Genomic DNA, 20112 nt, shown 5'->3' on the forward strand with positions numbered 1-20112 from the left:
CCGCGGCTCCCACCTGGGTGGGCACCTTGTGCGCTCCCTTGACAGCGTGGTAGCTGTCCGCCCATGGCATTTCAGTGCCATGCTTGCGGCTCAAGGGGTAGGCCCCGATGGCCGCCAGAATGCTGCGGTGACGCTCAGGGTCCATCTCGGTGTAATACATCTCCAGGGTCAGAGGCGTGCAGATCTTGTGCTGTGGAAGTGGGGTGGCGGTTCAGGGCCGAAGGGGAAGGACAGAGGGGGCTTAATTTCCAGCTGATGAAGGCCAGGCCTCTAGGACAGAACCCAAGGCTCAGTGCAGAGCCAAAGACCCAGGTAGTTCTTTGGGAAGGAGAGAGGCTCCCAGCAAGAGCATGCTTGGGAGAACTGTCTGGAGGTTGTGGGAGATTTGGGGTGATTTCTATTGTCCCCTGCCCCGGTCACAGGCCCTACCACCTTACCCGAAGCAGGAAGCCATCAGGGCAGCTGAACTGGTCATACCAGATGGCCTTGTACATGATCAGCACACAGCCCAGGAGTGCCATGACGAAAGCAATCATCCTGGCTGTGGGCAGCTGGGAGAGGGAAAGAAGGGGAACTTAGTTGTTGGTGCTAGACCACAGTGCCCAAGTCCTGGTAAGCACCAGGGCCAAGGGTCCAGAAACCACAGGATCAAAGCCTTGCCAGGCCTCTCTGCTGTGATTCTAGAAGCATCTGCTACCAGGAAAAGTACATGTAAGCTTTGACTCAGTAGGTGCTTATAGGAATTTGTCCTGTCAGATGACATGTACAAAGGCTGGTGGCCAGCATGGTGCAGGGTCCTGCATACTACGAGCCATCTTCAGGGCTCCCAGTGAGGGGTACTCACTAGTACCAGCCCCATGGACTCATGGGAAGTACAGCAAGGCCCCAGTGCCTCTCTGGCGGCATTTCTATTGAAGAAACCAAGGGCTTAATGGAAAAGGGATAGCTACTGCTTCTGAAAAATGAAAAGCTTTAGGAAACAGTCCACCAAAAATGACTAAAGCCATTATTGGTAAATTTAAGAGATTAAAACTTAACAGGTTAAAAGATGAGAGAAGATATCTGACAGCTATGCTGCAGAAAAAGCAGTACCAACATAACTTAGCCTGCAAGTCAATAAAGAAAAGACAGTGACTCACTGGGGAAACTGGTATTTCCTAGGAAAAGAATGGGATGACAGGGGCACAGGAGCTGAGAACTCTGCTAGCAACTGCGAGGACGGCTGGGCAGGCCTGGCAGCTGAAGATTAGCCAGTGCTGGAAGGGTGGCCTTGGAATGCGATGTCTGACCAGCTTTCCTCTCTGAGGAGACTCAAGGAGGACTCGACCTGGCCTGAGCCTGTGTTGCCCCTGCCCCTTCTCCCCCTGCTCTGACTCCCCACAAGGGTGGGTGCATATAGTTACCCTGCGCCCTTCCTCTGGGTGGTTGCAGTTCAGCTTCTGCCCCTCCAGGTCTGGGAACTTCTTTGACTGGTCCGGGGAGGACAGCTGGTATTCAGTCTGTGTCTTGATGACCACCTAAAGAAAGAGATCGCCATGGTCTCTTTGAGCAGCTGACAGGGATCCAGGAGAGCCCTGAACTAAGAAGGTTGGGAGCCAGTGTCTACTGCATGGTAGTGGTGTGGATGCTGACCACCTGGCAGGACCGTCTGATGGCCAGCAGAACTCCAGTAGCTACAAGCTGAAGCCAGAAGAGGTTGAGAGACGTGAATCTGCTGGGAGCCATGATAGTCCGGGGCCTAGCTAGGCTGATGGAGCCTCTTACTTCACCAGCTGCCTTGTAGTCTGAGGTGTTGGCTTTCACTGCCATGAACTTCTCTTTTGGTGGCTTCACAGGTTGGCCTCTTCTTCCAGGAAGTCTATTTCCACTTCTCTGCTGGTTCTGAGTGTCTTGGGGGCTCTACTACAGGAGGTACATATGGAAACAGTTCTTTTCTTTTTTTTCTTTTTATTTTTTTTTCTGGTACTGGGAATCGAACTCATGACCTTGTGCTTGCCAGGCAGGAGCTGTGCCACTGAGCTAAATCCCCAGCCCCATGGAAACAGTTCTAAGTGCTGAGCTCTGTGTGCTCTCAAGGGGCAAAGTGTGAGCCTGCTCACAGTGTCCGCTGCTGTGATAGATGTAGCTGTACACTAGGAAAGCCAGAGAACTGCCCTGGCCCCCAGGAGTGACAGGCTTGGCAGCGCACATGTCATCCCCCTCACCTCCGGTTAGGACAACTTCCAGTGTCCTTCAGGCCCAGAGTTCTGGGAGGGCAGGGTGGGCTGGGCTTGATCCAGGCTCTTTGTTTCTCACTTATTTTTGCAGGAAGCCCACCCTCTATCAGTCACTTGCCCAAGTCTTCCATCTCTACCCTGACCATGTTTGGCAGGGAAAAGGTGGGAATTGTGGCTTCCCGATCCCCTCTGGATGTATCATGGGATGGGGACTCAAATTTTCAGGCATCCTGTGACCAACTTCCCCTGTTTCAGATGGAAAGGGGAGCTCTGGGTACAAAGGCCCTGAATAGGAGGTTCGCCTTGCCTATGGTCCACTGGGGTTTCAGCCCAGCCTGGCCTTTATTCTGCTGTGCCTTTTTTTTTTTTTTTTTTTTTTTTGGTTTTTCTCCGGTACCAGGAACCGAACTCACGACCTTGCGCTTGCCAGGCAGGCGCTTTTGCCGCTGAGCTAAATCCCCAGCCCCTCTGCTGTGCCTTTGAGGAAGAACATCTATATGAGCCTCACCCACACCCCTTGTTCCCAAGCAATAGGGAGAAAGTCCCCCATGTATGCCTAGGTTGCTCACCTGGTCAGGAAATGGTGGCTGCAGCTGGCTGACATCCAGGGGGCTAATCAGAGGAACACTGTCTGTGGAAGATCCATCTTGGTCCCCAGGGTCTTTTCCTGGCTTCCCAGAGAAGCTGCAGCCCAGCTTCACCATGGTGAATGGTGGCTCTTCTCCTGGTCCAGAGACAGAGACAGGGTCATTGCCCACTGGCTACCTTATGGGCACACATATCAGTTGGCACTGGAGGGACAGAACTCTAGGCTGGTCCCAGTGCCCATCATACCAGAGCCAGGACCAGGCTGTGGGCGGTCAGGCCAACCTCAGGCCAAATGGGAAGAATCCAGGCAAAGACTTCTAGTCCCTTCCTGACCCTCTGAGCTCTGTAGCAGTATAGATGGCACCTCTGGCCAGAAACTACCCAGACCCCAAACTGGAGAGTCTTCTATCAGCCAGCCTACTGTGGAGAATGTTCCAGAAGCACGTATCCCACTCAAAGGGCAGCTATTCCACTTAAATTAAAAGATCCAGAGAGCAGTGAGAAATTGTAGCTTGTTAGACTTAGCAAATAAAAATATAGAAGGTCCAGTTAAATTTAAATTTGTGTTAAACAATGAATACTTTTTTTAATATAAGCATGTCCCATATAATATGAGAGAGGGGACATATCTATACCAAAATGTCTTTCATCACCTTACTTGAAATTCATATATAACTGGGTGTTTAGCATTTCAGCCGATAATCCCTGCTGGAGATGCAGGAATTAAGGAACAGGTACTTAAAGAGGGTGTTTGCAAGTAAATCCAGGCACTAACTGTAGAACCTGGTCCTAATGGTAGAGGACCAGACATTTTGGAGAGCTGAAATCCCATGATAAGAGCTGTCTGTCAAGATGAGGCTCCATGGGACTCAGAGTGTAGGTCTCACTAACACTGGGTGAGTCAAGGATGCATGCTTTCACCTCTAGGGTGAGCTTTGACAGAAAAGGAATGCAGCAGATGACCTTCAAGCTGATGATGGACAAAGTAGATAAGTAAAATACACTCAATCATTAGAAAAAGAAAGGTCCTGTGTCTGTTGAAAAATTGAGTCTGTTGTTAAAACCTTCTCACAAAGAACTCCAAGCCCAGAGAATATCACTGCTGATCTTCCAGTCAGTTAAGAGTAAACAATACAAGCATCACATTGTAGAGGAGATGATGAATTCTCCCAGAGAATTTTTTAATATACTCCCAGAGAAGAGAATAAGGTAACACTTGCTACCTCCTGGGGCCTATATAACCTTGACCTTATCATAGCCTGGCAAGGACTACAAGAAGCAAAGATTGCAGACATCAAAACGAAGACCCCCAAATGAAATTTGAGGAAGCCAAATGGAGCAAGACGTAAAAACCAACACATCAGGAGTAGTTGGGTGTATTTTGGACTTGAAAATTGTTTTAACTTTTGAAAAGCAGTCAGTATCTTCACCATGTTAAAAATATTGAAAAAAAATCATCTGATCAGTTTCAATGGGAATGGAAAAGTTATCTGTTAAGATTTGACCATCATTTACTATTTTAAAAACTTATTAGCACATTAAGGCCAGAAAGTTCTTTAACCTTATAATAGTTATCCTGAAAAACCCTACAGCAGAGCATATAGAATGTAAATCTTCCTGCCTTTGAGATGAAAAAGGAGATAAACATGTCCTTGACCAGGTCAGTTCTATAAAACAGAAAGCTGGAGGTCTCAGCCGATGCAGCTGTGCAGGGCAAAGAAATGAGACCTGAGGCCAGCACAAATTATGTAATACTATCATTATTCATGGATGAAGATGTTTTATGTGTAGAAAATCCAAAAAATACTACACATAAATTATAAAGATTGAAAGTGAGAACACTGATGTCATTGGTTACATTTCTATATGTTAGTGGCCAAAAAAATATAGAAAATGACTTTTGAAAGATTCCAGTTAAACCGGGCATTGTGGTGCACACCTGTAATCCCAGCACTCAAGAAGCTGAGGCAGGAGATTTGCTCCTAGTTGGAGGCCAGCCTGTGCTTCATAGTGAGCTTAAGACCTCCTGAACTACACAGCAAGACCCGGTCTTAAGAAAACCAAAACCAAAACCAAACCAAACAAAAACAACAGCAACAAAAAAGATTCTAGTTCAATAGTATCAAAAATACCAAATGCTCTAGAGTAGGTGTAGCCAGAGGTGGGAAGCACCTCTGTTTACAAAGTCATAAAATGTTTTTGACTGTGGTCAAAGGAGAACTAAATAGCTGAGTCCCCTAAGAAGTGGAGAAGGGTATGGTCATGGATGATTGCAGGTTTTGGAGATCTTCGTGTTTAGTACCCCCCACATTTTTGTAGAATCAGTACATCCCAATCAAAATTCCAACAGGTTTTTGTTTTTAATGAACTTGACAAGCATTGAAATTTCATGTGGAGGGCAGAGGAAGGAACATGCAGACATCTTGATGAAGATCAAGGGGCAGTTTCTGTCAGCTGTCTGCTTTGTACATAGCAGTGGAAGCCAAGTGGTGCTAATGCATGGCAGACAGATCCATGTGACACACTCTACACACGTGGATCCTGGTTTACAATGGAGATACCACTGCACACTTCTTGATAAAGCAATATCCACCTGGAAACAGTGAAGCTGATCCCTACCTCATACCATACACAGAAAGCTGCTCTCGGTGCTTACACATGGAAAAATCAAAACAGTTAAGCATCTCAGATAATATAGAAGAAGATTTTCTTGGTCTCAGGAGGGAAAGATTTCTTCAATAGGAGAAAAAGGCATTACTCATAAAAGGAAATATTGATAAAACATCTACACTGAAATTATAAACTTGTGTTTATTAAAACATAGCCTTCGCTGGATGTGGTGGTAAATGCCTACATTCTCAGCCCTCTGAGAAGTTGAGGTATGAGGATTAAAAGTTCAAGACTAGCCTGGGTAATTTAGCAATTTAAGAAGAATGTGTCTCAAAATAAAAAATAAAAAAAAAATAGGCTAGGGATATAGTTTAGTGTGAAGGCCCTGGGTCTGATCTCTAGTGCCACAAAACAAAACAAAAAACCACAGTCTTTAAAGAGTAGAGGCAGAGAACAAAACTGGAAGATATTTGAAACACAAGTGACAAAGGACTTGCTGTGGGGTGAATGATGTCAAACGAACAAACACCAAAAACCCCTCACCAAGTCCTAACCCGTGGTACTTGTAAAAGTGACTTTATTTGTAAATAAAGTCTCTGCAGATGTAACCAGTTTAACATGTCATACTGGGTTAGGGTGGGTCCTAATCCAATGACAGTGTTGTTGTAAAAAGAAGATTTGGATGCATGCCAAGAATGCCTTGTGCAGCGGGATGCAGACAAGTGATGGAGCTGCAGTCCGAGGAATGCCCAGGGCCACCAGAAGCAGGAAGGAGCAGGGAGAGACCCCTCTTTTGAGGCTTTGGAGGAGTACAGCTCTGCTGACACCTTGGTTTTTGATTTCTTGGTTCTAGAATTGTAAAAGAATAAATTTATTTTGTTACAATCCACCCATTTGTGGTCATTTATGACGCAGCTCTCATAAAACCAGGTGCCCTCCAGATCTGCAGGGGACCACCGTTTCTCACCCTGCAGTGGCCAGGCCCCTCTGGTGTGTCCACACCTGCAGGGCTGGCAAGTATCATGGTGCCCCACCCAGAGACAGACAGCCTAGCCCCCCAGATGCACAGGATAAGGGTGTGCAGAAGGAGCTAGTGGGGAGTGAGGGCTGGCTAGGAGAGTAGGGCCGGCCAGGATGCCATTCTGAGGGAAAACAAGAGCTCTACCATGCTCCTGACCTCAGCCAGGCATTCCTGGGGAGGGGGGAGAGTCACTTCCTTCCATGTGTGTTTACCCAAAGTGACCCTGTCCTTCCAGAAGAGGTCAGGCAGCGTCCCCCACACACCAAAGCTGGGAGGCTCTTCCACAGGTGGACTGGAGCCTGGGGAGGGCGCTGGTTCTTTGCCTCCGCCTGAGGCTGATGAGCAACCTGCGGCTAATGGAATGAAAATTCATCGTGCGTCATCCTTGGCGCAGATCACGCGGCTCTCCGAACGGGGGGTGGGGGTGGGGGTGCAGAAGTCGCTGCTTGGAGGCAGAAATGAAAAATAGCTATCGAAAATAAATATAAACCGCCTAGTGATCGCTCGGAGGCGATTGAACAGGGAAAGGCGGGCGAGGGTCGCAGGACCCTGTGAGAGATAGGGCAATTGGAAGGGGGCGTGCACCAAGGAACAGCGTCCGGAGCCTTCACACGCGCACTTCCGAGGCACACCAGCCGTTTACAGCGGGGGCTCAGCCCTGAGACAGGCCGCCCAGGACCCCCATTCCGGCAGGAAAGGGGTCTTTCCTCTGAACCCCACCTCGGGTCCTCTGGGAGCCAAAAGTGAACTCTAGCTAGCCTGACGTGGCAAGCAGACCACTTTACTTCCTCAAGGGTTCCCACGGCAACAGAGCAGCCCCCCCAAAGCCAGGTCTTAGAGGTGGAAAATAGTTGGGGGGGCGTGTAGATCCCCTGCATCTGGTTCTAGACCCTCGTGCTGAGAAGGGGGTCTGTGTGCAATTGCTTACTCTCCTCTGTTCACACCATAATATTCCTCTCAGTCACTGCGTCATAGGGACCTAATGGGAAGGCAGGCTGGGCTCATTCACACAGCTCTGTAAAATTGGGAACGGGGTGTCCCGACCCTTCCCACTGACACCGGCCCGACCCCCGTCCACCCTGTTCTGTAATCTTGTCTCCTGTGCGTCGTCTGCCCAGTACCCCAACTCGCCATGCATTTCTATTGCAGCGTAATTGCATCTCTCCTCTCCAAGATTTGGTGACTGCGTGTGCATAGTATGCTAACAGACGGACGGATGGGGGTGGGGACCCTTGGTTGAAAGTCCACGGAAGCTGGGCTAGAGGTCATGTCACAGCCTTGCTTTCGCACGCATCACCCACCACCTTGAGATGCTGCGTCACAAGGGGAGGCGCGCACCGCAGGGCGCGGGCTTGTGCAGGCCGGGCACGAGCACGAGCACGAGCACGAGCACGAGCGCAAGTGCGTCGCAGCGCGCTACTGCAACAGCCGAGGGCCTGTCCCTGCCCCCGCACTTCCCCTCCCGCCTGCTGCAAACACCTAGCGCTCTCACCCCTTGCCCTACAGCTGGTTGTCTCTGGGTGCAAGGCCCCAGGAGTTGCGTGGTCTAAGCAAACTGGGAGCAGGCACAGGTGCCGGCGGCTTCCCACGTACCAGCCACCTGTGGCCGCGCATCCAGCACTTCCGCAGGTGGTTCTGGAAGAATACCACTTCCTACTTTCTATCTACCTCCTGCCTGCCACACAGCCACCCCCATCATGCCTCCACCCCCATGCAGGTAGCAGATCCTCGGTGCTCCGGTCTAAGGCCAGTTCTGTTGCTCCCCCTTCTTCTGACTCCTCTTCCCTCTTCTCCGCACTCAGATACAGCTGACCAAGAGTTGGACCCGGTGCTCCCTGCCCACCTTGGGGACACACAACTCCCACTGGCTCTCTCAGACCTGCAGGGGTGGAGCCAGTTCACAGGGAGAGGGTTGAAGTCACTGTGGGCCAGGTGGGTTGATGTCAGGCAGTCTTAGGCCCTCCACTGCCCGACGTTGCCCAGGACAAGGCACAGGGCACCATGCCTGGCCTTTTCCAAACGTCCCAGCTGCGATTGGCCTCCCGACATCCCGGGAGGGAACCACCTCTAGTCCGCCCCAAGTCAGCAGGGTTACTCCCCCACCCCGTCCTGAGAGGCCGGAGGACCGCCCCCCCCCCTACAGTCAGCAAAGCCGGACTGGCCCGCGGCAGAGACCCCAAGGGAAGAGGGCGGCTGTGCCTGGCTTCCCTGGCAGCCACCAGATCCCCTGAAGTGCTCCTGCATACATTAGCACCCTCCACACCCTCCACAGGCACTCACACGCACACCCTCACATTCTCAAACTGCTCACATCCGTCCTTGCACACTCCTGCACACACTAGGGCCCCTTCGCCCCCACTCCACAAGGAGAAACGTGGAAATGGCTCACTGGAGGTTCCAACGGCAGCTGCTGCAGGACTCAGTCGCAGGAGGACGGGGATGCGGATGTGGATGCGGAGGATGCAGTTCCAGACGCTTCGCAGCCGGGGCGGGGCGGGCGAGGGGCTGGAGCTGCGAGACCGAGGCTGTGGTTGCCATGGAGACTCCTGCTGGAGGAGGAACCGCAGCAGTCAGGCCGCCCTCCCACGTTAGACCTGGCCCTGGCCCCTCACCCTCCTAGGCATGTTCCTGACTCTCATAGACCTCATCTCACACACCTCACACTCGCGTGCCTGATGTACACCTCATATATATCTCACATGCCTCACATATTTCACACATACCTCATACCCACTTGTCATGCACCATACTCACACTTCACATACCCTGACTCACCTCAAACACGAACCACACAGATCCACACTTCTCCCACACCTTCACACCATCTCCTCACAGAGGGCAGACCCGGGGACCAGCTGAGCCCTTGCTCCTCCACCTTTGAATCCCTGGGTCTTCAGCAGACTTGGTGGAGTACTAAGACTGCCCTTTCCCCACCCTTGGCTTCCCACTAGTTTGGAGCAGTAGGAGTCAGGCACAACTAGATTTGGCCCCAACTCACTCAGAGGATGGTCTCCTTATGTCAGAATCTGAACCCCTGGATGGTGAGCTTTCCTGGGGTGAATCTCATCTTTCCTAGTCACTGGTGATTGATATCTGGAGGATGCCCAATGTACAGACAGCCTCCAGCAGGTGGTTGGTGGACTGTGTGCCATGCTTTGAATGGTGTGTCAATGGCAGATGTGACCCTTGGGTCCTGGGCTCATAGTTGTTGGTAAGCCACAACATACCTGTTGCATGCATGCATCATGTTGCATTCATCAGTGGGCATCTGGATCGTTCCAAGTCATGTATTGTTTATAATGTTGAGCATTCCTTCCAAGTCTTTGGTAGATATGTATTTTCATTTCTCTTGGGTAGATGCCAAAGAAGGGAACTGCTAATTGAAATGGAAAGTTGATGTTTAGCTTTTTAAGAAAATGCCACAGTGATTTTCTACAGTGGTTGCAGCATTTTACATTTTCACCATCAGTGTGTGAGGGATCTAGTTTCTCCACATTCTCACCAACATTTTTTATCTCTTTTATTATAGTCATCCATATTAGCCTGCTTGGGCTGCCATAACCAAATTACCACAGATAGGTGGCATAAGGGAAATTTGTTTTGTCCCTGTTCTGGAAGCCAAAGTCTAAGACATAGGAGTCAGCAGGTTTGATTTCTCCTGATGCAACAGCAAGCAGGAACATGGAAATGACACCCAGAATTTGGAGGCAGATTTATTTACATCGATGGGCACTGATCAGGATCATTCCCAGGATATCAGACCCTGATCTCTGGTGGTCTAGGGATTATATGGGATAAGCAAGCAGGAAGTACAGAGGCACAATGGCTTGCCAATTGGGGATTTGTTTACACAATGTGCATCACAGTGACCAGCTATGCCTCACAGTGACCAGCCATTTCTAGGAGACAGAAGCAACCAGAACTGGAATAGGAACTATTACCTGGGCAACTAAGAAACTGAAGTACACTGGCTGGGGCGGGGGTGCATTTTCTGTTACATCAAGGCCTTCCTCCTTAACTTATAGACAAGCATCGCTTTCCTGTGTCTTAATAAAATATTCTTTCTATGTGTCTGTGTCCTAGTCTTTCCACTTCTAAGGATAGCAGTCATATTTGATTAGGGCCCACCACAGTGCCCTAATTTTAAGTCAGTTGCCCCTTTAAAAGCTCTGTCTCTTGCTGGGCATAATGGCACATGCCTGTAATTCCAGCACTCGGAAGGCAGAGGCAGGAGGATCATAGAGAGTTTGAGGCCAGCCTGGGCTACATAGTGAATTCAAGCCAGTCTGGGATATGTAGCAAGATGGTATTTCCAAGTAAATAAATAAATAATAAGTAAATAAATAAATAACATATCTCCAAATACAGTCACATTTTGAGGGTTAAAACTTCAGTACAGTGTGGTGGCGCACACCTGTAATCCCAGCACTTGGGAGGCAGAGGCAGGAGGATCATTGCAAATTCGAGGCCAGCCTGGGCTACAAAGTGAGCTCAAGGTCGACCTGAACTGCATAGCGAGACCCTGTCTCAAAAAGACAGAAAAAAAAAAAAAAAAAAAACAAACTTCAGTATAAGACTTTAGGGGAGACAATTCAGCCCATACAACCATCCAAGAAGGTATGCAGGGTTACATCTGCATTACTCTATCAACTGAGATAGAGTAATGCTGAGAAAGATGCTGAGCACCTTTCCATGGGTCTGTTATCCCTATACAGTACCTTCTTTGGTGAAGTGTCTATTCAGATGTTCTGAACACTTTTCAATTAGGTTGTCTTCTTAAATTGTAAGAATTATTAATATATTCTATACCCAGGTTCTTTTCATTTTAAAATAACTGGTGGACAAATATTATATATATTAAAGGTGTATGTGAGACTTTGATATATGTACATATTGTGTAATGATCATTATAATCTAATTAATTAACATACCCTTCACCACCCATGTTGTATATTAATCCCCAGGATTTGTGATCTTATCAGTTGCTGTTTGTACCCTGGGACAATACGCCATTTCTTCACTCTATGGCCCTCCTCAACAGCCACCTTTCCGCTTTCTGCTTCCAAGTTCAATGTTTTTAGATATCACATATAAGTGAGATCATACAGTATTTGTCTCCTTGTGTTCGGGTTACAGTTTTTACTTAGTATAATGTCCTCAAGACTCACCCTTTCATCCATTGAACCTCCAGCACTGTGCTAAATGAATAGTGAAAGTAGGCTTCCTTGTTTTTTCCCAAGATGAAGGAGGGACCTGTTAGTCTCCTACTGCTAACCATGGTGTTTGTCATATGATTCTTGTAGGTACATACCTTCTTACTAGGTTTAGGAAGTTGCCTCCTATTCCTAGCCCCCATCCCCTATGGTACTGGGATTGAACTCAGGGGCTTTCCCTACTTTGCGAAGATTATTTTTTAACAATAAATGGTTATTGAATTTTGTCAGATGATTTTTTGTGTGTCTATTCATTCACAGCATCACAGCATAATTAATTGATATTTATTTATTTATTTATTTATTTATTTTTGAAACAGGGTCTCTGTGTAACTCAGGCTGGCCTCAAACTCATGGTGATCCTCCTACCTCAGCCTCCCAAGTGCTGGAAGTACAGATGTATGCTACCACACTCTGCAATTTTTAAAATATTAGAACAACTTCGCATACCTGGAATAAATTCCTTTTCATGTGTTGCAGAATTTACCTAATATTGTATTAGGGATCTTTGTGTCTGTGTTCAGGAGTGATACTGGTCTATAATTTTGCAAGGTGACTGCCTTTGTCTAGTTTTGGTATCCAGGTAGGCCTAGTTTCATAGAGTGTCTCCATTTTCTCTGTAGATGTGAAGTGCTGGTATATTCCTTCCTCACATGTTGCCTTCTGACCCCATTGTTTCTAATAAGAAGTTAGTCATTGATTGATGCTGTATACATGTATCGTTTCTCTCTTGGCCTTTTAAAAATTTTCTCTTTGTCTTTGGATTTCAACACTTTGGATTCTCATTGGTTCTTGGTTTTTAGGAGGCAGGGTCTTCCTACATTTCCCAGGCTGGCCTTGAACTCCTGAGCTCAAGAGATTCTTCTGTTTCAGCCTCCCAAGTAGCTTAGACCACAGGTAGATATCACTGGCTTGATTCTTTTAATGAACTATTTACTGGGATTATTTAACTCATTTCATCATATTCTCCTTTATCTTTTCTTTTTTAGGTTTTTTAAAATTTTTATTAACATATTTATTTATTTATTTTTTGAGACAAGGTCTCACTTAGCAGTTCAGGCTGGCCTTGAACTAGCTTATGTTGCCCAGGCTGGCCTCAAACTCACTGTGATCCTTCTGCCTCAGCTTCCTGTGTGCTGGGATTACAGACTCCGATTACTTCTCTCCCCACTCTCCTTTATCTTTAAATATGTTTTCCATTAATTTTGTTTTTGTCTGCTAAGTCTAACATCTGGTCCACTCCAAGGTAGTTTCTATTATGTGCTTCTTTCCCTGAATGTTGTTCACACTTTTCCTGATTCTTTCACTGTCTTGTAATTTGAGATTGAAAATGTTTTAATTAACTCATCAACTGTAGCAAATGCATCACACTAGTGCGAGATGGTGATAAGGGGGCAAGTGGGTGAGAGGCAGAGGGCATGTGGGAGTTTTGTGCTTTCCACTGAACTTTGCTCTGCACTTAAAGTTGCTCAAGTACAAAATCTACTAGTTTTAAAAATACTAATTTTTTTTTATAGTGTACTGCTGCCATTTTGAATCCTGATCTTTCACTCCCTGAGACTGGTTGTTGTTTTGCTTGTTGGTTAATTTTCCTGAGCCAAATCTATGGGCTGTTTCCCTCCTGACAGGTGGCACTGCCGTCTCTCTCCCAGTGCAGAACAGTTTATCTGTTTTTTCCAGCTCAGTTCTCAGGGTCCTTTGTGTTTGCATTGGTTAGAGGCTCACATACCTCAACCTGTGGGCTCTGTTCGGGGCTGGTCCTGTGAATAGCCTGGTGCATGCCTTTGGGCACATTGGTATTTAGGTGATGTTGACATCTTCCTTTCAGGACTACAGCTGGAATAAGGGAGGAGGATGGAGGGGAGGGATGGGGATGGGAATGAAGAGAGGGGAGGGAAGGTGTATGAGGAAGTGGGAGAAGGCAAGGGGAAGCCTGTAGAGAGGGGGGTGGGGAGAGAGGAGAATAGAGAGAGTGGAGAGGGATGGGGAGAGTGGGATCACTGAGAAAGGAGCACAGGAGACCATGGGGAGACTGCAGGGTAGAAAGAGTGGTGGCGCTAGGGAAGAGGGGATGCCAGGCAAGATTGGAATTATGGTTACAGTTTGTGTCTCTTTCTCTGTCAGCTGTGTGTGGGGAACCAGAGCCCCATGGTTTCATCAATCCCAGTCTCCCAGAACCTCTTGTTGGTTTGCTATCATTGCTGTCTGCTGTCCCAGAGCCACTGATATCTGCTGCCTCCCTTGTGGGCACTGTGCCCACCTATCTGTACTGGGGCTTGGGTGGGAGTGGTCCAGGCACCATCTCTTCCATCCTAGTAGTCACTTTATGGAGCAACCACTTTCAAGTGCTCTTATGCCATGGATCAAGGTCCAGAGCCTGAAATGGTTTTTTTATGACATTTACCCCACCCTATTGGAATCTCAGCTCAGCCAGAGGAGTCTTGAGCTTGGGAGGCCAGTGGCTCAGCTCCATGGCAGCAGCTTCCTAAGGGCTGGTGCCCTGAGGGGTTATAGAGGACCACTGGAGAATAGGGTGAGATGGCCCTCAGGCTTCACAATTCCGGGTCACCCACACTGTGTAAGGTGTCATCAGCCCAGTATGGAGTTGGTGGCTTTGGGCCAGTACCCCATCTTCAGGGTCACAAAGCCAAGGTCTTACCCATATAGGATCCTTCCGCTGGTGTGGCCTGAGGGGAGGACAGGAATAGGTGTGAGAGTGGTGATTCCATTGGGAGATGGGTCTCCTGGTGGGGAGTGGTGAGGAAAATCTGGTGATGAAGTGCTCAGTGAGTGAACGGGTTTTGGTGAGACAGGCATGTGGAGTGGGCCAAGTGGGTGATCAGGAGCCTTCTCAGATGGGGAAGTAGGTGCCTCAGAGGCAGCTCAGGTGCCTGGGCCCAGAATCCAGACTGGAGTAGGGTTAGGGAAGCCATGGGCCCAGCCACTGGGGCAGCAGGATTGTTGGCCACTGACCTTTGAACAGACACACCCACGTAGAGGTGATAAAACCCTAAGCAGCCTGAATGGGGAGGAACCGGGCCAGACACATATCCCCTGGATCTTCGACTACAGAGCCCCAGAGCACCTGGACACTGAGGAGACCCAACCATGAGGAGGTGATACGAGGGCCCCTGAACCCCAGCCACCAGAACCTGGCAGCTTGCCACTGGCCGGGTGTGGTCAGGAGCACCTTAGCTGCAGGTATAGGAGCCCTGGCTCAGAGACTGCCTCTGGGGGCTCTTCACCACAGCCCTGGCTCCAGGGAGAGTCTGGGAGGGAGGCGAAGAGGGGCCTCTGTTCACAGACTACAGGGTCAGACCACGTTTAGTGGGAGGTCCTGGAACACTCTTCCTAGGTGGATAGGGATGAATGCACCCTTCCCCACCTCCTTGGGGTTCTCTGATCCTTGTCTGTCTGGAGCCTATATCCAAGGCCCATCTCTGAGGGCAGTCCAGTGCCCCCCAGGTGTGCACTAGAGTGCCTTACCATGGGATCTCCTGGGAGGAGCAGGAGGCACCAGGCTGTGATGGCCAAAGGACCGGAGTGAGAGTCAAAAAGATAAGTGGTAGCTGGGAGCCAGCAGGGCCTGGGGTGTCCTGAGGGAGGGGCACCCAGGAGCTGGATTTTTAGGGCTGGGAAGGCCCAGGGTTCCCACAGGTCTTCATTCAGTGTGGGGAGAGAGTCCAGAGGCGAAGACAAGGGTAAGGCTCCTGCCTAGGAACTAGCCTCTGTGGGGGATCCTGAGAAGAAGCAGGGTGCCTGAATCCCATTAGGCTTTATTCCCATCCCAGGCACCAAAGGGGTCCCCACTCCTCCCTTTACCCCTATTCTGACATACTGAGTCACTAGGGAAGGAGTGAAGGTTTCTATGATACTGCAACTCCCCCACACCACACATGTACACACCATGCACTACACCACACCATACACCTCTCACACATGCCATACACACATGCCAGACATGACACAGCACAGACACCACACATAATATGCATATCACATACCATGTCCACACTATGTACCATCTTCTTGCCTGCATGATGGGTTGCTCAATACTGTGGGCGAACCCTCAGGGTGCTGTGGTGAAGGCCCATGCATGGGACTCCATCTGTCCTCAACAGTGTGATTGCAGCCATCACGGGGTACTGAGTACTTGTACTACTGAGCCGACTCTCATGTGATATAGGCACCAATGCCCATGTCTGTCCACATGTGTGTCCCTCTGTGGCCTCTGGAGTCTTCCGCATTGTCACTGAGGTGCAGTAATGGTGGGTGAAGTGGCCCTGGCTGACAGCATGGGAGCAGGTGTATCTCATCTCTCAGTACCCGCAAGTCCTTCTCTGTGAAATGAGGCTTTATAAACTACCTATGGACTAGGTAGCTGCTCATCCAGGTCCTGTCAGGGGAGAGTCGAGAGGGGTGCTCATGGGTGGGGGCAGCCCCTTGCCAGCCTCACACTCCTTTCCTGGTCCCCCAGGCTCTTCCTGGTTACCTGTCTGGTGGCTGTGCTGTTGCAGCAGGCTGGTGCAATCCCAGCACCCCAGGTATGTGGGTCCCTCAGCCTGGCCCCCACCCATGGCTGTCACCCTATGCTCCAACCAGCAGGGAATGTTGGGAAATGGCTTCAGAGCCCATCCCCAGCCACCTCGAGCTGGCTTTGGAGAGTAGAAGTAGAGCACTGGCATGACTGGAGATGCCATGTGGCTGGTCACTGAGGTGTGGCCTCAAGATGAGGAGGGGCAGACCTCTTTCCATTGGGGTCTGATCGGCAAGCCCCCATGACACCCACGTGACTCCAGGTAGGACACATGGGCATTGATGGCACCTAGGAAGAGCCCATGTGAGATGGGCCTTCCTGACGCTCATGTAGGCAGGGAGCTTTGATACACTGTGCTGATACTGGTGACCTGGGCTGGGATGACACATGGGGTCTGCCCTGAGTGAAGGCCACTCAGCCTGCACACTTGGGAGCAATTAAGAAGAAGGAGACCTCTTCCCAGCCACTTCACAGTGCCTGAAGCTGGTGACTCCTTGGAGGGCCCACTTTGCCTCACAGGGTGCTGGACTCACAAGGGCTGACCCTCTCCCCAGATTACCAGCTGGGGAAGGGAGGGGAAGTGCAGGGATAGCTCCAACTAATCCCTACAGAAACCAGACAGAACCCAGAGGGCTGGGGGTGTAGTGGGGGCTTGGAGCCAGAAGGTGAGGTCCTAATTTCTGTCTGGACAACATGGCCTTCCCCAGCACTGGCCAGGAATCAAAGTGGGCTGGTCATTTGGGAGCAGATTAGTGGCATTACTCCCCTTGCCTGCAATCCCCATTATCTCCTGAAGATACCTGTAGGCCAGGCTCTGCCTATAGCCCCACTTGGGCCTTGGAGCAGGTGTCCTTTGACCTTGGGCCACTGACTGGCAAAGGCTATACCTGTGACTCATTCTTCCAGGTACCTGACAAGACCAAAGGCAAGCACTCAGTCCCTGAGCAGGACACAGAGAAGTAAGTGCCTCGGATGCCCCCTTGCACTCTCTCTCAAAGTGTGGTCTATTCTTTCTGGGCCCTTCTTGGACCTAGGGTACACTGGGCAGATAAAGAACCCTGTCCTGCTGCTTCTAGGAGAAGGCAATGCTTGGACCTCACAGCAGCAAGCTCCAGGCCCAGAAAACAGAGGCCTGGGTATTCTGGACCACATTCCCTATCCAGCTCCCTTACACTGCCCAGAAAGACTCAGTCTTGGACCAGGATGGTTTCTGACTTCCCTCTCTCTGGTGTTTTTTTGTTTTTTCTTTGTGGTTTTTTGAGACAGGGTCTCACTGTGTAGTTCATAGTGTCTTGAACTATGTAGCCCTGGCTTACCTTGAACTCATAGTGATCCTCGTGCCTCAGCCTCCTGAGTGCTGGGATTACAGGGGTGCACCACTATGCCCAGCCTTTCTTTACTCTGAGAGGTTCTGATCTTTCCTTCCCCCACCCTTGGTGGCTCAAGGATTCAGCAGGAATACCTAGGTAGGTGCTTGTCTACAGTTCCTGAGGCAGTTAATAGGAAGCAGGCTACAGTGGCTTCACAGGGCCAGTAGCTGCCTGGCGGCTGGGGCGGGGGGTGGTACCTCTCCCCAGCTGTACCTGAACCTAACCCAGTTGTGTGGGCAGGACCTGGAGCAACCACGCCTTGCAGCCTCTGGACAAGGATGACCAGCTGGTGGATCTTCTCCAAGTGCCAAAGCCAAAGCTTGCAGCCATTGAGAAGCCAGGTCAGGGTGGGACCTAGGCCACAGCAGGAGTCTGGCCCGTGGGGTTGAGATGGAGGATGAGCCAGTGGAACTGGGTGAAAGGGAGAATCTTGCAAGGGAAACTAATGCTATGGATCCATCTGCCTTTCCCAGGCAACAAAGCTTGGGTGGAGACTGAAGACATCCTGAGCCGTTTTCGGAGACCCCAGCAGGGTCCTGAGCCTGACCTTGACAGTCTATACCATCCTGCAGACGAGGAAATCCAGGTCAAAGAAGAGCCCTTTTCATGGGCAATGCTCTCTCGCCAAGTGCTTCAGGGGCCGGAAGAGGACCTAGACCACATCTACCACCCCGTGGAGGAGTCCTAGGGCCCTGAACACCCTCATACTCCTATCCCATGGCCCAGGCTGTCAGGACTGACAACCCTTCCCAGCTAGAAAAATAAACATCTGCAAACAGAAGTGGAAGGCCACCTGGTTTTTTAAGACCAACCACCCTGGAGCCCAACTCTGCTGTCTAGGAGGAGGGAGCTACTACCTACACGTGGCACATAAGGAACCCCTCAGGGTCACACAAGGCCCAGATAACCCTCAGCTCCTGCACAGTTAACACCTACAGGGCCATCTCTCTCCACATGGAGATGGAATAAAGGATGTGGCAGCAGTCAGAGGTGGGCACCAAAGGCAGTACCAGGATCAGCTTCAGCAGAGAAATGGAACTTGCCCTGGGCTCCCTGGGGAAAGGAGAGAAAGAACCTGGGAAGCAAGGACTAGGGAGGAGGGTGGCTAAGACAACTGGCGTTCAAATGGACAGCTGCTCTGGTAGGCGCATAAGTATACAGGTGTGTAGGTATATTATATGTGCTCAGATGGACAGGTACAGGCACACAGACTCAAGTGAATGGGTCAGACACAGGCCCAATACACAAACATTTTGTCCTAATTTTGTGGGTAGTCATCCAGCTCTGTCTGTGGTACCTGTCCTCCTGCATGGCCTCCCTTAGCAGGCTCAATGCTTAAGCACAGGCAAGGCCACCTGAGTTATCTAACATACTGTGTACATAGTGGGGTGCCTGGCAACCATGACCGGCAATGAGGGAGAAGTAACTAGGGCCAAACCCTCGGGCCTGAGCTACACAAGTTCACCAGCTCCCACAGCCAAGGCAGCTTCTGGAAGAAGCTGCTGACTCTTGATCCTGATGTTCTTGATGGCATGCAACTGTTGTGTGTTTTCCCAGGTGACCTTATATCCCCTAGAACTCGCTGTGTCCCCTAAGGATGTCCCTACTCTCCCAAGGACATGAATGGCTTATGCGCATGCCTCCATTCCTGCCTCCAACCCTGCACAGCAGAAGCCAGGTCGCCTCGTCATTGGTGAGTCCCTATCCTATCATGGATGAGCTCACTGAGGCCAAAACAATGATCTTCAAGGTCCTGCCCTGATAGGGGCAGAGTAGGTCCAGCTTCACCTCAGTGTGCCTCACTTGTCATCCTGGTAAGAACTGGGGCAGGGGGTGGGCAGCTCAGAATCAAGAGCAGAGGATGGTCAGCAGAGGCTACAGAATCCTATCCAGGTCTCAGGAGGCCATGAATCCCTGGGGTACATGAAGCTCAAAGCACTCCCCTCCCAAGTCACTCTTATGCCAGGTCAGGGGCCACTACCAGAGCAACTCATGCACAGGTGGTCAGCAACCACTGCCCACTGTCCCCGAGAAAATCAGACCCAGGCTGGAGATTTAGGCTGCCCCATGTTGACCCTCTTCCCTGGTTTCCAGGCAGGTGGGGAACTTGTGGACTTCTGAGGCTCCAAGAGTCGAGCATCTGCAAGGCCCAAAGGTGGGCACTGGCCAAGGTGGAGTTTGTAGCCACACCTCTCTCTAACCTTGCCTGAGCCAGTCTTGTGGGTATTTCCCCCAGCTCCTGAAGAGCATATCTGGATGTACCCAGGAGAGGCAGAGGAAACCTTGGACTCAGGAGTTTGCCACTATGGTGAGCAGTCCACTGAGACAAAGGGATGCACAGACTAACTCAGCCTTGCAACCCAAGACCCAAAAACAACAGCTCCAGGGCAGTTGGGGGAAGTCTCTCAATCAAAATCAGGCCTGGCTTCTTCATGCCCCTCATGGACATGGGAAGGGTACTGCAAAGGGTGGCCTTCAAATTCCCTCCCTCTTTAAATTCTCACTGCAGTCTCTTCTGCACACATGCCTCCCACTCAGCTGGTACACAGCCACTTGG

The 20112-nt window shown here is 50.1% G+C and overlaps 2 protein-coding genes across 6 annotated transcripts in view; one reads left to right on the top strand and one right to left on the bottom strand.

Annotated features, from left to right (window-relative positions):
* The window catches only part of Caly (calcyon neuron-specific vesicular protein), a gene marked incomplete in the record, with an annotated part of 9770 nt that extends 810 nt beyond the window's left edge, over positions 1-8960 (bottom strand). Inside the window, 5 exon segments of the mRNA XM_013503059.1 lie at positions 1-190; positions 438-551; positions 1404-1517; positions 2786-2940; positions 8825-8960. Coding sequence (XP_013358513.1) covers positions 1-190; positions 438-551; positions 1404-1517; positions 2786-2920 — 553 coding nt within the window.
* The window catches only part of Prap1 (proline-rich acidic protein 1), a 20218-nt gene extending 1882 nt beyond the window's left edge, over positions 1-18336 (top strand). The window contains exons 3-9 of one of the 5 annotated variants that reach the window (XM_005402061.2): positions 1162-1385; positions 1836-1911; positions 6050-8367; positions 16126-16192; positions 17092-17144; positions 17796-17896; positions 18029-18336. In XM_005402061.2, coding sequence (XP_005402118.1) covers positions 8147-8367; positions 16126-16192; positions 17092-17144; positions 17796-17896; positions 18029-18243 — 657 coding nt within the window. In that variant the 5' untranslated portion in view covers positions 1162-1385; positions 1836-1911; positions 6050-8146 and the 3' untranslated portion in view covers positions 18244-18336. Of the gene's footprint in view, positions 1-1161; positions 1386-1835; positions 1912-3731; positions 4779-5781; positions 8368-16125; positions 16193-17091; positions 17145-17795; positions 17897-18028 lie in introns of those variants that run through there. The other 4 variants (XM_005402062.2, XM_013503054.1, XR_001230825.1 and 1 more) reach the window with 4 other exon arrangements.
* The last annotated feature ends 1776 nt before the right edge of the window (positions 18337-20112 follow it).

The sequence above is a fragment of the Chinchilla lanigera genome, unplaced genomic scaffold (genome assembly GCF_000276665.1).
Source record: "Chinchilla lanigera isolate Chin_1 unplaced genomic scaffold, ChiLan1.0 scaffold00076, whole genome shotgun sequence".
NCBI classification, from domain to species: Eukaryota; Metazoa; Chordata; class Mammalia; order Rodentia; family Chinchillidae; genus Chinchilla; species Chinchilla lanigera.